The 13914-nt window shown below is 47.5% G+C and overlaps 1 protein-coding gene across 1 annotated transcript in view; it reads right to left on the bottom strand.

The window, feature by feature from the left end:
• Positions 1–4030, bottom strand: part of LOC138285509 (aryl hydrocarbon receptor-like) — an 811968-nt gene extending 807938 nt beyond the window's left edge. Inside the window, exon 1 of the mRNA XM_069225503.1 lies at positions 3039–4030. Coding sequence (XP_069081604.1) covers positions 3039–3079 — 41 coding nt within the window. The 5' untranslated portion in view covers positions 3080–4030. The remainder of the gene's footprint in view (positions 1–3038) is intronic.
• Positions 4031–13914: the final 9884 nt, after the last annotated feature.

Here is a 13914-nt window from a genome sequence, read left to right on the forward strand (position 1 = left end):
TTGGTTAATTACCCTTGCATTTCCCCATTAAAAATGCCCATGGATAACAACTTTTTACAGTAAAATAGTACCTCAAAATCCTGATTTAAGTCATCCAGTAAAGGGACGGGGTCCTGCCTCATCCAGCCATAGACGGGGCAGAGGGGCCCACTCTTGGCCTAGGCTATGCCTGGACACACACCCAGGTGTGCTCCATGCTGCAAGAGTGCTGGTCTCCTTTTGAGCAGCTACCTGGCACTAACGATATGCAGGTGCAGCCTCACTGCTGCTGGGAATTGTGGTGGCAGTAGTCTGGGCCCCAATGGTCTGTTATCGTGTCCCACATTGGGGGGAGTGCTGGCTTCCTTTTGAGCACCCGTCTGGTGCTAACGATGTGCAGATGCGGCCTCCCTGTCACTTGGAATAGTGCTTGCAGTAGTCTAGGCCCCCCCCCCGGGCAGTTATTGCGTCCCACACTGCGGAAGCACCTGCCTCCTTTTGAGCAGCTGCCTGGAGCTAATTATGTGCATGTGTGGCCCCCTTGCTGCAGGGAATGGTGGTTGCAGTAGTCCTGGCCCCCACTGGGCTGTTATCATGTCCTGTGCTGTAGGAGAGCTACAATTCTTTTGAGCACCTGTCTGGCTCTCACAATGTCCAAGGTAGACCTCCCTGCCACTTGGAATTGTGGTTGCAGTAGCCCGGGCTCCCACTGGGCTGTTATTGTGTCCTGCGATGCAGGAGCACCTGCTTGGCACTATGTGAAGATGTGACCTCCCTGCCACTGGGAATTGTGGTTGCAGTAGTCCGGGCTCCCACTGGGCTGTTATTGTGTCCCACGATGCAGGAGCACCTGCCTATGGCTGTTATTGTGTCCCGTGCTGAAGGAGTGCTGTCCTCCTTCTGATCACCTGTCTGGCACTATGTGGCCTGCGGCTAGGAAATGTGGTTGCTTTAGTTGGGTCCCCACTGGGCTGTTATCGTGTCCCACGCTGTGGGAGAGCTGGCCTACTTTTGAGCACCCGCCTGGTGCTAACAATGTGCGGGTGCAGCCTCCCTGCCTCTGGGAATTGTGTTTGCGGTAGTCTGGGCCCCCACTTGGCTGCTATTGTTTTGAATCCTGGTTATCTTCTTTCTCTTTTCCTCACAGGGATGTTTAAGGCACAGAAAAGCTAGGGGCTACGAAATGGAGGGGGAAGGCTATTATTAAATAAATAGGATCTCGATCCCATAAGGTAGTTCAGGGTCTTCCAGAGGCAGAAATGCCTCACTTAAGTCAGAACTGGGACGAGGAGGACGGAGATGAGGGGGCAATGCATCGTGTCCACAAATGCAACCATTCTTCCACCAAACTGAATGTCATGAGGTCTACGAGGTCTAAAACACAGTTCAGCAGCCTCTTCAACTGCCTGTCCACCATGAGGAGTCGTTAATACAGGACAAATGAGACCTTATCACAAACCTCACGCATACACTTTAGTTACTGCAAATTAACAACGTAAGGATCGCTTTGGATTCACATTGTCTCTAATAAGATCTATCCCTCTGAAATGTCTTCCCTACAGTGTGCACGACTACATCTTAGTCCAGCACATCTGTATTCGGTTGTTTGTCAAAATGTCTCCAAAATATTGTCTTGACATAATATTGTGGGCAGAATTTCGCGGACCAAACTACTGCGAAAGTAAGTGCATAGAGCTTAGATCAGGATTACTATATTAACTCTACACCCATGTGCCTTGACAATATGTATATTGTCAAGGTACGCAGATGTGAACGTAAGTAAATTAAACCTACACTTACCTATGTATGCTTACCTTGTTGATGTTTTGGTCTTTCACATTTTGTCCAGGATATTATGGCAGGACAATATTTTGGAAACTATGTTCTGGTGGAATAACAGTGCACTCTATACAGCACTTCTGTAACTTCTAGCACCACAAGTGTATTCTTTAAACATTAAACAGCAGCTTAAGTCTGTACAACAGTACATTATGACCACACCTGCACTATATAACACACAAATGAGTTCTATAACAGTAAAACTTAAACCTAGATGAGAACACTGCACTGAGTATCGGGTAAAGTGCATCGTATACTAGCACATCGCATGCATACATCGTCCAATCTATGTCATGTATCGTCTGGGCCAAAAGTAACCCACGACAACCTACCTGTAGCATACATGCATCTTACATCAACACGTGTTTATCTGTAATCATGAACTTTTAGTGCACACCAGCAGCCCACTATCATTATCACGTCAGTATGTTGGAGGAAAAAGTGTTACAGATATATGAGCTCTATTGGAGCCTAGCACATCTTCACCAGCATCTACACTCTTCTGAACCCCGAACAAGGTCATTCCTATGCACCAACATTCTATCAGATGCATTCCTGACACTTCTCATCACATACCTTAAACAGGAGACCCGAAGGTGTGGGTCAGACCCTTCCCATCACATGCCTTGAATCTGGAGGGTTACAACAATTCCACCTTGCCCATACTTCACCACTAGAGTAAAACAATACCACAATTCCACAATACCCTTAAACACAAGAGTACTAGGCACACCAAGCCGCCCTAAAACTATAACAACACTTGGCATCAGCCCCATCATTCCCTAATCACAAAGCATCCCACTTATATTTAGCTGTGTATATACTACATGAATACAAGGCACATCAGAATTTTAGCCGCAAGAGTACTAGGTACTCTGTTCATAGCCACAAGGCATCCTCCCCGTACTGTACCCTTGTCCTAAATGTAGTCATTCATCTCCCATCACAATATACATAGCCACATGCGTAGCCACAAGCCTTCATTCTCTCCCAAATTCCCAATGCATTACCATCAAACCAGACCTTATCCCCGCTCCCACCCATCACATCTCTTCAAGGATACCAGGAATCCTACACCACTTTACCCTCCACCGCAAAAATACATTAATCAAAAGTGTTCCTGGCAGCCTCCACAACACACTCTTAGCCAGGAACGTGCCAGTCCTTCTCCCCACCATGCAGCATGTCACAACAGGGTTTGTAACCTCCAGTGTACTTACGTCCTCTGCACAGGTTTCCTTCTTTTGCGTCCCGCGTACATCTTCAGCTCCTCAAAGGAGGTGCGCAGACTGCAGCGTGGTCTCCGGGGGCGCACCCTGAGTGCTACTTGTCCATCTGGTTCTCGGGGGCAGGGGGGCGTTGTATGGATTAAGCCCTACACACGACAACCTCAATTCCAGACTGAATAAAATGCTGTTACCCCACAGGAGCACATAGACAATCCTAGACCTCATAAGAGCATTCTGAATACATTAACGCTGGCAGAACACCGACACCTCACTAGAGCAGCATGACATCCATAATCATTGCAATGGCACACTGACACGCCTCCCAGAAATCTTCCAGACATCGAAGAGCACCTGCAAATTACTAAACCGTATAACAGCAACCGGGCAACTGGCACCCCTAAACCTCAGAGTACATTTAAAGTTCCTAAACTTTACCTGGGCACCCTGCACCCTCCTTCCCCTCCAGAGTGCCTAACGCCCTTGATTCACGCAAAAGGATCTTTACACATATAATCCTCACAAGAGCAAACTGAAACCGTTGTACTAAATGGAACACCCATACAGCCCCCAACCCCCAGAAGAACTCCCCGTAATCCTCAAAAGAGCATTCTGGCCCTCCTTAAAACCTCATACAGACACCGTAGCACCCCTAAAAATTCACAAGAGCGCCTGAACACCGGAAACTTCATAATCGCATCATAACAGTCAAATTCCCAAACCTACTTCCTGACACCGCTAAATACTGCAACATGTTTTTTTTTACAATTCTATAGGGCTCCCCCCCTCATGTCGAATATTCCCCCTTCTTCCAAAGCACAAGGCATGCCCCAGTTATTCTGTAGCCGAATGCTGCTTCTCTAACTGCTCTATCCACCCCTCCGTCACCCCTTCTGCTCCGCTTTCACAGCCCCGTCTACAGCCCGTGATGCCTCGGCTTACGCGTACGCTTTTATTCGCCCAGTTTGTTCCCTCGCCCTTCCTCCCCCGCGCTTGTTCTCATTTCTTCCCTCCCTTCCCCTCCCGCTCAAGTCTGACCCGCGTCCCCAGACGTTCCTCTCGCTCCTATGCTTTTGCTGCGCTCCTCCTTCAGAACAGTTTTTTGCCGGTGCTCCTTCTCAGTCATCTAGACTTCACCTCTCGCCCTCCTTCTCCCCCTTCTCTCTGATCCTCCCCAACCAGAACACTCTCCACCTTGCTTTCGCCCTCACCCTTCTCTTTCTCGATCTTCCCTCTCTTTTGCGCACTCTATCCACTTACTCACCCCATTTCTTGTTCGTTCGCTTCCCTCTTTGTCTCCTATCTTTATCCGCTCTGTGCCACTCCTCTCTGTCAATGCACCGTTTGTCGTATATGTCCTTCTACTACCCTCACTCTCTTTTTTGCCCCTTCTCTCCCTGGGGCGCATTCCCCTCTTTTTTTGCAGGTTTATATCGCGCAAACTTGACCCGAATGTAAAAAGCGCTTTACATGAGCACCAGTTACAGTACACAAGGGCACATTCATGTTTTTTGCAGGCTCGAGAGATTAAGAGATTTGCTCAGAATCACAGGATGTTGAGCCGACGCCGAGACTCGGGCCTAGTTCTCTAGCTCCGAAGTCTGCAGCTCTGGCCATCACGCCACACCTCTTCGTATACCTCCGGCGTCGTCTTAATTAGTGTTTCTTTCCCCTAGTGTGTCTCCCTCACTTTTTTGTGACTGTCCCTGTTTCGTTCCTAGCCATGCCTGAGACTGATTCCCTCCACTTGCCAACCAACACTACGCATCACCGCCGCTCTCCGCTTCCGAAACGCCACGGTCCCCGGAACTTTTTATCTCACTGCAGAAAGAAACACAAATAAAAAGTGACTGGTAAAACAAGGGAATGGAGGTCGTACGAGGGCGGCCTGTCTCTCCTGCGCTGTATCCCACCGAGGCTGCCGCTGCACTCCCACCCTCCCAGCCGCTTATCCCTTTCTAAGGCGCCTCAGAGGAGGGAGCGGCAGGTGCGCCCGTGTCATCACGCGCACTTTACTCATGACCACCTGCGGAGGGCGCGCGCGACTCGCTCGCTACAACAGCTTGATGCATTGGCTTATCCACCGTGTGTGACTCCTGGCCGCAGGTTCAGATCCAAGGAGGAGAGCCTTCCACTTCTTGGGCGATGAACCTTTGTAGGATGGCCACATGGTAAGAAGGCAAATTCTGGGCAGTTACAGTAAAAGTTGAGGTCACAGGGTCACAATTAGGGCAAAAGTGCATGTTTACAGACTTAGCTGTGGAGGTCAAACAATAACAAAACTTAGTAAATAGAGGGCTCACCCAGGTACAAGTCAAATTACCTTTATGCTCATTGGTCTGTATAATACATAGTAGTAAAGAGCAAACATTCACATACAACTGGGGTTACTTAAAGATTAAAATCATAGCAAGCATATGTACTTACCCCTTAGCCTGTTTTGCCCCTAGTCTTTTATGATACACTAACAGTGTAACACTGGAATACATTCTTGCCTGGTTAGGCCTGGGGCTATGGTTTAGAAAGGTCTCTCTGTTTGTGGTAACCCGCCAGGTACATGCCACCAGGGAAATGATCAGATAGCCCCTTCAGTGGTGAAATACCAACCAGGTAACATGAGCCAGATAAGTGACTAACAAAACAATCACTGACAAATCTAATAGGTCTTGCCTTTTGGACCTATTTACTTTGCCAGTGCTTTCTGGCTAAGCTGTACAGAATCGGGGGGTGATGCTGTGCAATATCGGGCATAAAAATAGCAAAAAAGCACAGGGAATTAACCACCGCTCGCAGTTGTGATACTGGCAAGTGCATTCCAGATGATCTATGTATGTGCATCCAGCTGAATGACGTGGGCGCCGTTTTCTATGCTTTTCTTTATTAACTGATCTAAGATGACAGTTGCTACTTGGATCGCTAAAAAATTAAATGAACATTTGTTGGCGTAAAGGTGCAAAATAAAAACAAAATACCTTTAGGTGGGGGCAATGAAAGAGTGGATGCCGTAGTAGAGGGAAACGGGGTAAAGCAGCATATGTGGACGAGAGCTACATGGGGTCGGGGGAGAAGTGCACAATGGAGACAAGAACACAGAGCACAGGCACCGGTTGGGGGGGAGAGGGGGTTAGAAACAAGAAAAAGCCAGAACAAGCAGCACATGAGAGCAATACATGGTGTGGAGGGAGAAACAAACAATGGTAAGTGCAGTTCGGGGCTTGGGAGAAGCACACAAGGGTGAGAGCAACACGGATTGTAGGGGTGGGGAAGAAGTGCACAAGAGAAAAAGGGAATAGGACATATGTGAGAGATCTACACAGACAGTTGGGGACTGTAATTTGTGGAAGTGAAAGAGAGAGAGCTGGAAAACACTCGCTTTCTCATGGAGTGCTTTACAAAAAAAGGAAATAAATAAGTTCCCTAAAAGTGAGCAGTAGAAGGATACAAGCCAGCCAATCAAAGGAATGTCAATGAGGGTATGTTCCAGAGGAGGAGCAAGCACAAGATGGGCAATATGGGGCAGTGAAAGCCATCAAATAAGAAACATGTAAATGAGAATGACAAAACTAGCCAGTGGTAAACAATAGGTGGGATGTAATCTTCTGTAGGTACTTGGTAAGCCCAAAAAGTCTTTCGCAAATAGGCACCTTGGCTGTCTGGTACATGAGATCTTAAAAGGTGCATCAGTTCACTGACCAACAGTTGAAAGCAACCAGGTAATAGCCAACTAGGAGATACACACCAGTTTTGCACCTATGTCGGCATTCAATTTAGGGAAAAGGGAAACAATGTATGGGAAAACATATACCAGACATCCCAATGAAAGGGAAACACATCCCAAAGAACCAACCAACAGCAAGACACATACCAGATAATTCTCCAATAGGTTAGGGCATGATTGGAAGCCATCAACAGTGAAAACACTCAAGGTAACCATCTAAGAAGGAAATGTGTGCTAGGAAGCTCATCAACAGGGACACATTATGCTATCTAATAGCCAACGGGATAGGATCTCTTGGTATCAACCAGTGTTGACCAGTATGGGAGATAATCCAAAAAGGGAAACAACAGGTAAATATGCACCAGGTAAGCCCCCATTTTTCCCCATCATCCATCTGTACAGGCAACGACACCACTGCATTTCCCATCATCCATCTGCACAGGAAGTAACCACTAGGTTTAAAAATCATCCACCTGAACAGAAAGTGACATAATTGGTTCACACCAAAACCATAATTAAAAGAAAAAGTCAAGGAAGTGGACTTCGTTTCTCATTATCCATTTGCACAGGACATGACACCACTGTATTTCTCATTATCCATCTACATAGGAAGTTATAGCAATTGGATTTTTCCATCATCCATCTGCACAGGAAGCAACATCACTGTTTTTTTTTGCCAAAGCCATTTTAAAAAGAAGAAGACAAACAAAAGGACTTCATTTTCCATCATCCATATGCACAGGAAGTTACACCACTGCATTTCCAATTGTCCATTTGATTTCCCACCATCCATCTGCAAAAGAAGTGACATCACTGGTTTCCTGTCCTGTCATAACTATCCTTAAAAGAAGACCATGCAAGAGGACTTCATTTTATATCATCCATCCCAACAATAAGTGAGACCACTGCATTCCCCATCATTCATCTGCATAGGAAGTGATGTCACTGGATTTCCCATTTTCCATCTGTACATCTGTCCATTTTACATCCTGCCTTTTCCCTTCTTCAGTCAACTCTTCAGACAGCCCCAACATGTTTCCAAGGTCTATATGTTATGTGTTGCTTCAATCCAGCTTTTTTCCTTGAATACTGGGACTTGTAGTCTTATTTATTACAGTATAAAACAGGACTACAGGTCGAAGAAATAAAAGAAAAAAAACCTTGAGTGGAGCGGCATATCACACATGGACCTGGGAAATTTGGCAGCTATGTTCAGGATGTCCTATCATCTGGGTGGCCCCAGCAAAAGGCAGACACATACAAATATATCACCTGCAAGGACCTGAAAGGCCTGGACTCCAAGCCCCTGTTCCACTGAAACTTGCACAGTAAGATATTATTATGTGTCTCACTAAGGATTCCATACTGCCAATCCTCACATTTAAACCCAGATGCAGACAACACAGACACTCACATAGCATTCACACACTACATAAAACCAACTAGGTACACACCCCACTAAGTACCACACATGCTCAAACTACTAAACACTCATTCCAATACTCATCAATGCTTGTTCTGCAGTACTCTGCACACCAGACATATTAGACCTCATCACCTATCACAAGTTTGACATCCTCTTCGTCACAGAAACATGGTTCAGGCCCAAATCTTCACAGAACCTTGATGTCCTTCTTCTCACAGGGTACAGCATCCATCGTATAGACTGCACACATAAGAAGGGAGGAGGCATGGCATGGCCAAGCTGGAGATGTAGCTGGATGCTCTCTGCCAGAGATCCCAATCCAGCCAAGATGAAACTGATTTTCCATGCCCATTTCTCTGCTGGATGCAGGCAGCTGAGATGTCCTGAACTTCCTGGAGGTGAGGTCCAAGTGTGAGTGCTCTGATGGGTTGTTTTGGCCCCTATACGAGTAGCAGCAGTCTCAGGCTTGTTGCTTGTCGCGGGCAGGCCATGGTGGCCAGGACAGCGGCCAGAGAGAAGCTGCAGCAGGGGTGTGGTGTGAACACTTTGGCACAGCCGTTCTTGGGCCTGATTAGAGGCATGGTCCATGCATTTAGCTCATGGATCAGCCCTTGGCTACAACCCACAGGAAGACTGGGCTCTGCACTGTAGTTTGCAGCCCTCAGTGAGGAGAGCACATCGGTCCCCTGCTGTCCAGACCACTATGGGAGATGGCTTGGAGCGGGACCTTGAAGATGTTGAGATGGGAGCATGCCTGTTCTGGTAGGGCTGATGGCCCTGAGATGGAGCAGCTTCTAAGAGAGCAACAGTTCAAGGGTGTATTGTCTGAATGTTTTTGCCTCCATGTGGGCGCAGTCGGCCCTTGGTGTAGAGAAAGGCTCCCTGGCATATGTGCTCACTAGACAGGATCAGCAGAGAGAACCCTTCCCATCCTACCTACAATTTTGGCAACAATAGACACTACTAACATTGAAGGGCCCAATGATAAAGAGCCACGTAGGTGCCACAACCGGTACCTCACTGTCTAAGGCAATACAGTGAAACCTGTGTCACTAGATCTCATCCATATTACCTTTGGGGGACGTCTGTGCTCCAGAAATTAAATCCACTAAGGGTAGTCTTCTGGCATACTTGGAGAGGCCCTAGACTTGATTGCCTGACTCGAACAGTGACATTGACCCTGTACTACAATCCTCTCCCACAATTACTGCGCCCACCCAGTTGGATTTACTCGATAGCCTCTGAAAATTCAAGACTGAGTTCCAAGAGGAGCTCCGCCAGGACTTGTAAAATACCATAACGGATCTACGATTGGATTTAGGGGCAAAACTACAAGAGCTCAGGTCAAATAAACTATTTTGGACGTAGGAGCCAAGACAGAGGGAATGGTGACCCATTAGGATGCAACCTCCCCTACTGGGTGTATCACAAAGCGAAACTGAGACTTCCACAGGGGTGACCAAGAGAAAGGGGTCACAAAGACTCCCCAGGGGAAGAGTGTTGAGACATCCAAGGGTAAAAGTAAAGAGTCTTCTACAGGGCCCCAAAAACCTTCTCAGGAGGGAGGGTCCAAAGCCTCTTCACAATCCAATTTTGGGTACAAGGGTAAAACTTTTGATCCCAAAAAGGCCTGGTGTCATAGCTCTAATCAGCAGGGACACCAAACTGGAGACAAGGCCTGTCCCAAGAAAGGTTCCACTTCTACTACTACTCCAGTTAGCACTGGAATAGCCAGTCTGCCAAATACTTGAGTACCTTTGACTTGACAGCAGGGTACTGGCAAATCAAAATGGCACCAGAAGCAAAAGAAAAGACAGCATTCTCTACACCTGATGGGCACTATCAGTTTACTGTGATGCCCTTTGGCTTAAATAATGCCCCTGCCGCCTTCCAAAGGTTGGTGAATCAAGTCCTTGCTGGCTTGGAGTCCTTTAGTGCAGCTTATCTTGATGATATTGCTGTCTTTAGCTCCAGCTGGCAGGATCACCTGGTCCACCTGAAGAAGGTTTTGAAGGCCCTGTAAGCAGCAGGCCTCTCTATCAAGGCATCCAAATGTCAGATAGGGTAGGGTACTGTGGTTTACTTGGGACACCTTGTAGGTGGAGGCCAAGTTCAGCCACTCCAACCCAAGATCCAGACTATTCTGGACTGGGTAGCTCCAAAATCCCAGACTCAAGTCAGGGCATTCCTTGGATTGACTGGTTACTACAGGAGGTTTGTGAAGGGATATGGATCCATAGTGACACCCCTCACAGAACTTACCGCTAAGAAAATGCCCAAGAAGGTAAACTGGACTATAGAATGCCAACAGGCCTTTGACACCCTGAAACAAGCTATGTGCACAGCACCAGTTCTCAAAGCTCCAGATTACTCCAAGCAGTTCATTGTGCAGACTGATGCCTCTGAATATGGGATAGGGGCAGTACTGTCCCAGACAAATGATGATGGCTTTGACAAGCCTGTTGCTTTCATTAGCAGGAGGGTATTCCCCAGGGAGCAGCGTTGGAGTGCCATTGAGAGGGAGGCCTTTGCTGTGGTTTGGTCCCTGAAGAAGCTGAGACCATACCTCTTTGGTACTCACTTTTTAGTTCAAACTGACCACAGACCTCTCAGATGGCTAATGCAAATGAAAGGTGAAAATCCAAAACTGTTGAGGTGGTCTATCTCCCTACAGGGAATGGACTTTATAGTGGAACTCAGACCTGGGACTGCCCATGCCAATGCAGATGGCCTTTCCAGGTTCTTCCACTTAGAAAATGAAGACTCTCTTGGGAAAGGTTAGTCTCATCCTCTTTCGTTTGAGGGGGGGGGGGGGGGGTTTGTGTAAGGAAATGCCTCCTTGGCATGGTCACCCCCTCAGTTTTTGCCTTTGCTGATGCCAAGTTGTGATTTGAAAGTGTGCTGGGACCCTGCTAACCAGGCCCCAGCACCAATGTTCTTTCCCTAAACTGTACCTTTGTCTCCACAATTGGCACAACCCTGGCACCCAGGTAAGTCCCTTGTAACTGGTACCCCTGATACCAAGGGCCCTGATGCCAGGAAGGGCTGCAGCATGACTTATGCCACCCTGGGGACCCCTCACTCAGCACATACACACTGCTTGCCAGCTTGTGTGTGCTGGTGGGAAGAAAATGACTAAGTCGACATGGCACTACCCTCAAAGTGCCATGCCAACCTCACACTGCCTATGGTATAGATAAGTCACCCCTCTAGCAGGCCTTATAGCCCTAAGACAGGGTGCACTATACCACAGGTGAGGGCATAGGTGCAGGAGCACTATGCCCCTACAGTGTCTAAGCAAAACCTTAGACATTGTAAGTGCAGGGTAGCCATAAGAGTATATGGTCTGGGAGTCTGTCAAACACGAACTCCACAGCACCATAATGGCTACACTGAAAACTGTGAAGTTTGGTATCAAACTTCTCAGCCCAATAAATGCACACTGATGCCAGTGTGCACTTTATTGTAAAACTACACCCAGAGGACATCTTAGAGATGCCCCTGAAAACATACCGACTTCCAGTGTGGGCTGACTAGTTTTTGCCAGCCTGCCACACACCAGACATGTTGCCGGCCACATGGGGAGAGTGCCTTTGTCACCCAATAGGATTACGGATGTGCCCCCTCTCCCCACAGGGAGGAGGCACAAAGAGGGTGGAGCCACCCTCAGGGCTAGTAGCCATTGGCTACTTACCTCCCAGACCTAAACACACCCCTAAATTGAGTATTTAGGGGCTTCCAGAACCGAGGAAGATAGATTCCTGCAACCTAAGAAGAAGAAGGACTGCTGACCTGAAGCCCTGCAGAGAAAACGGAGACGACAACTGCTTTGGCCCCAGCCCTACTGGCCTGTCTCCCCACTTTGAGAAAAACTGCACCAGCGACGTATCCCACAGGGTCCAGCGACCTCTGAAGCCTCAGAGGACTACCCTGCATCTAAAAGGACCAAGAAGCTCCCGAGAACAGCGGCCCTGTTCAACAAACCTGCAACTTTGCAACAAAGAAGCAACTTTTGAAGACCACACCTTTACCGTCGGAAGCGTGAGACTTTCCACTCTGCACCCGACGCCCCCGGCTCGACCTGCGGAAAACTAACTCTACAGGGAGGACTCCCCGGCGACTGTGAGCCCGTGAGTAGCCAGAGTTGACCCCCATGGACTCCCACAGCGACGCCTGCAGAGGAAATCCAGAGGCTCCCCCTGACTGCGACTGCCTGCTTCAAGGAACCCGACGCCTGGAAACCACACTGCACCGCAGCCCCCAGGACCTGAAGGAACCACACTCCAGTGCAGGACCGACCCCCAGGCGACCCTCTGCCTAGCCTAGGTGGTGGCTACCCGAGTAGCCCCCCCGTGCCTGACTGCATCGTTGAAGAGACCCCCGGGTCTCCCCATTGATTCCTATTGAAAACCCAACGCCTGTTTGCACTCTGCACCCGGCTGCCCCTGCGTCACTGAGGGTGTACTTTCTGTGCCTGCTTGTGTCCCCCCCGGTGCCCTACAAAACCCCCCTGGTCTGCCCTCCGAAGACGTGGGTACTTACCTGCTGGCAGACTGGAACCGGGGCACACCTATTTCCATTGAAGCCTATGTGTTTTGGGCACCACTTTGACCTCTGCACCTGACCGGCCCTGAGCTGCTGCTGTGGTAATTGTGGGGTTGCCTTGAACCCCCAACCGTGGGCTACCTTGGAGCCAACTTTGAACCCTGTAAGTGCTTTACTTACCTGTGAACTTAACAAATACTTACCTCCCCCAGGAACTGTTGATTTTTGCAGTGTCCACTTTTAAAATAGCTTATTGCCATTTTTGCCAAAACTGTACATGCTATTGTGATAATTCAAAGTTCCTAAGATACCTGAGTGAAATACCTTTCATTTAAAGTATTTTTTGTAAATCTTGAACCTGTGGTTCTTAAAATAAACTAAGAAAATATATTTTTCTATATAAAAACCTATTGGCCTGGAATTGTCTTTGAGTGTGTGTTTCTCATTTATTGCCTGTGTGTGTACAACAAATGCTTAACACTACCCGCTGATAAGCCTACTGCTCGACCACACTACCACAAAATAGAGCATTAGAATTATCTCTTTTTGCCACTATCTTACCTCTAAGGGGAACCCTTGGACTCTGTGCACACTATTTCTTACTTTGAAATAGTACATACAGAGCCAACTTCCTACAATATGCATACCTGGTATCCCCTCCTCCGTCTGTCAGATGGTGGGAAGCCACTCAAGAAGATAGTGGCTCTATCTACAACATAAGTACAAGACTTTTATAATGTTTAATGTGTCTTAACACTTTATGTATCAATGTGCAAAGCTTTACCCTTAGGGTCCATGTTCGGGTGAGTGTGCAGTGTTTACAGTTTTCCAAGGAACTTGCAGATATTTGGATAATGAAAACACATTCACAAAACAGCGAGAAAATTAGCACACTGGTGCATTCAATAAACATAAATGTAGCTTTAGTCGCCTTTCAATTCTCAGGCTCAATCATGTGCATTACATTTAGCATTCAGAGAAATCAGTTCAAAACCTATATACAAATAAGTCCACCTTTGGATTGAGCAACATAATACATGAATTATAAACAGTCTTTCTTTTTAGTCAAACTCTTTTTATTGAATTTTCAAAACATCGCCATAGCAAATAACGCACTTTCAATGCATGACATCTGCAGATACAAGTCATAGCTAATGGGTCTCACATTTTTAAACACAAGA

The sequence above is a fragment of the Pleurodeles waltl genome, chromosome 3_1, assembly GCF_031143425.1.
Source record: "Pleurodeles waltl isolate 20211129_DDA chromosome 3_1, aPleWal1.hap1.20221129, whole genome shotgun sequence".
Classification (NCBI taxonomy): Eukaryota; Metazoa; Chordata; class Amphibia; order Caudata; family Salamandridae; genus Pleurodeles; species Pleurodeles waltl.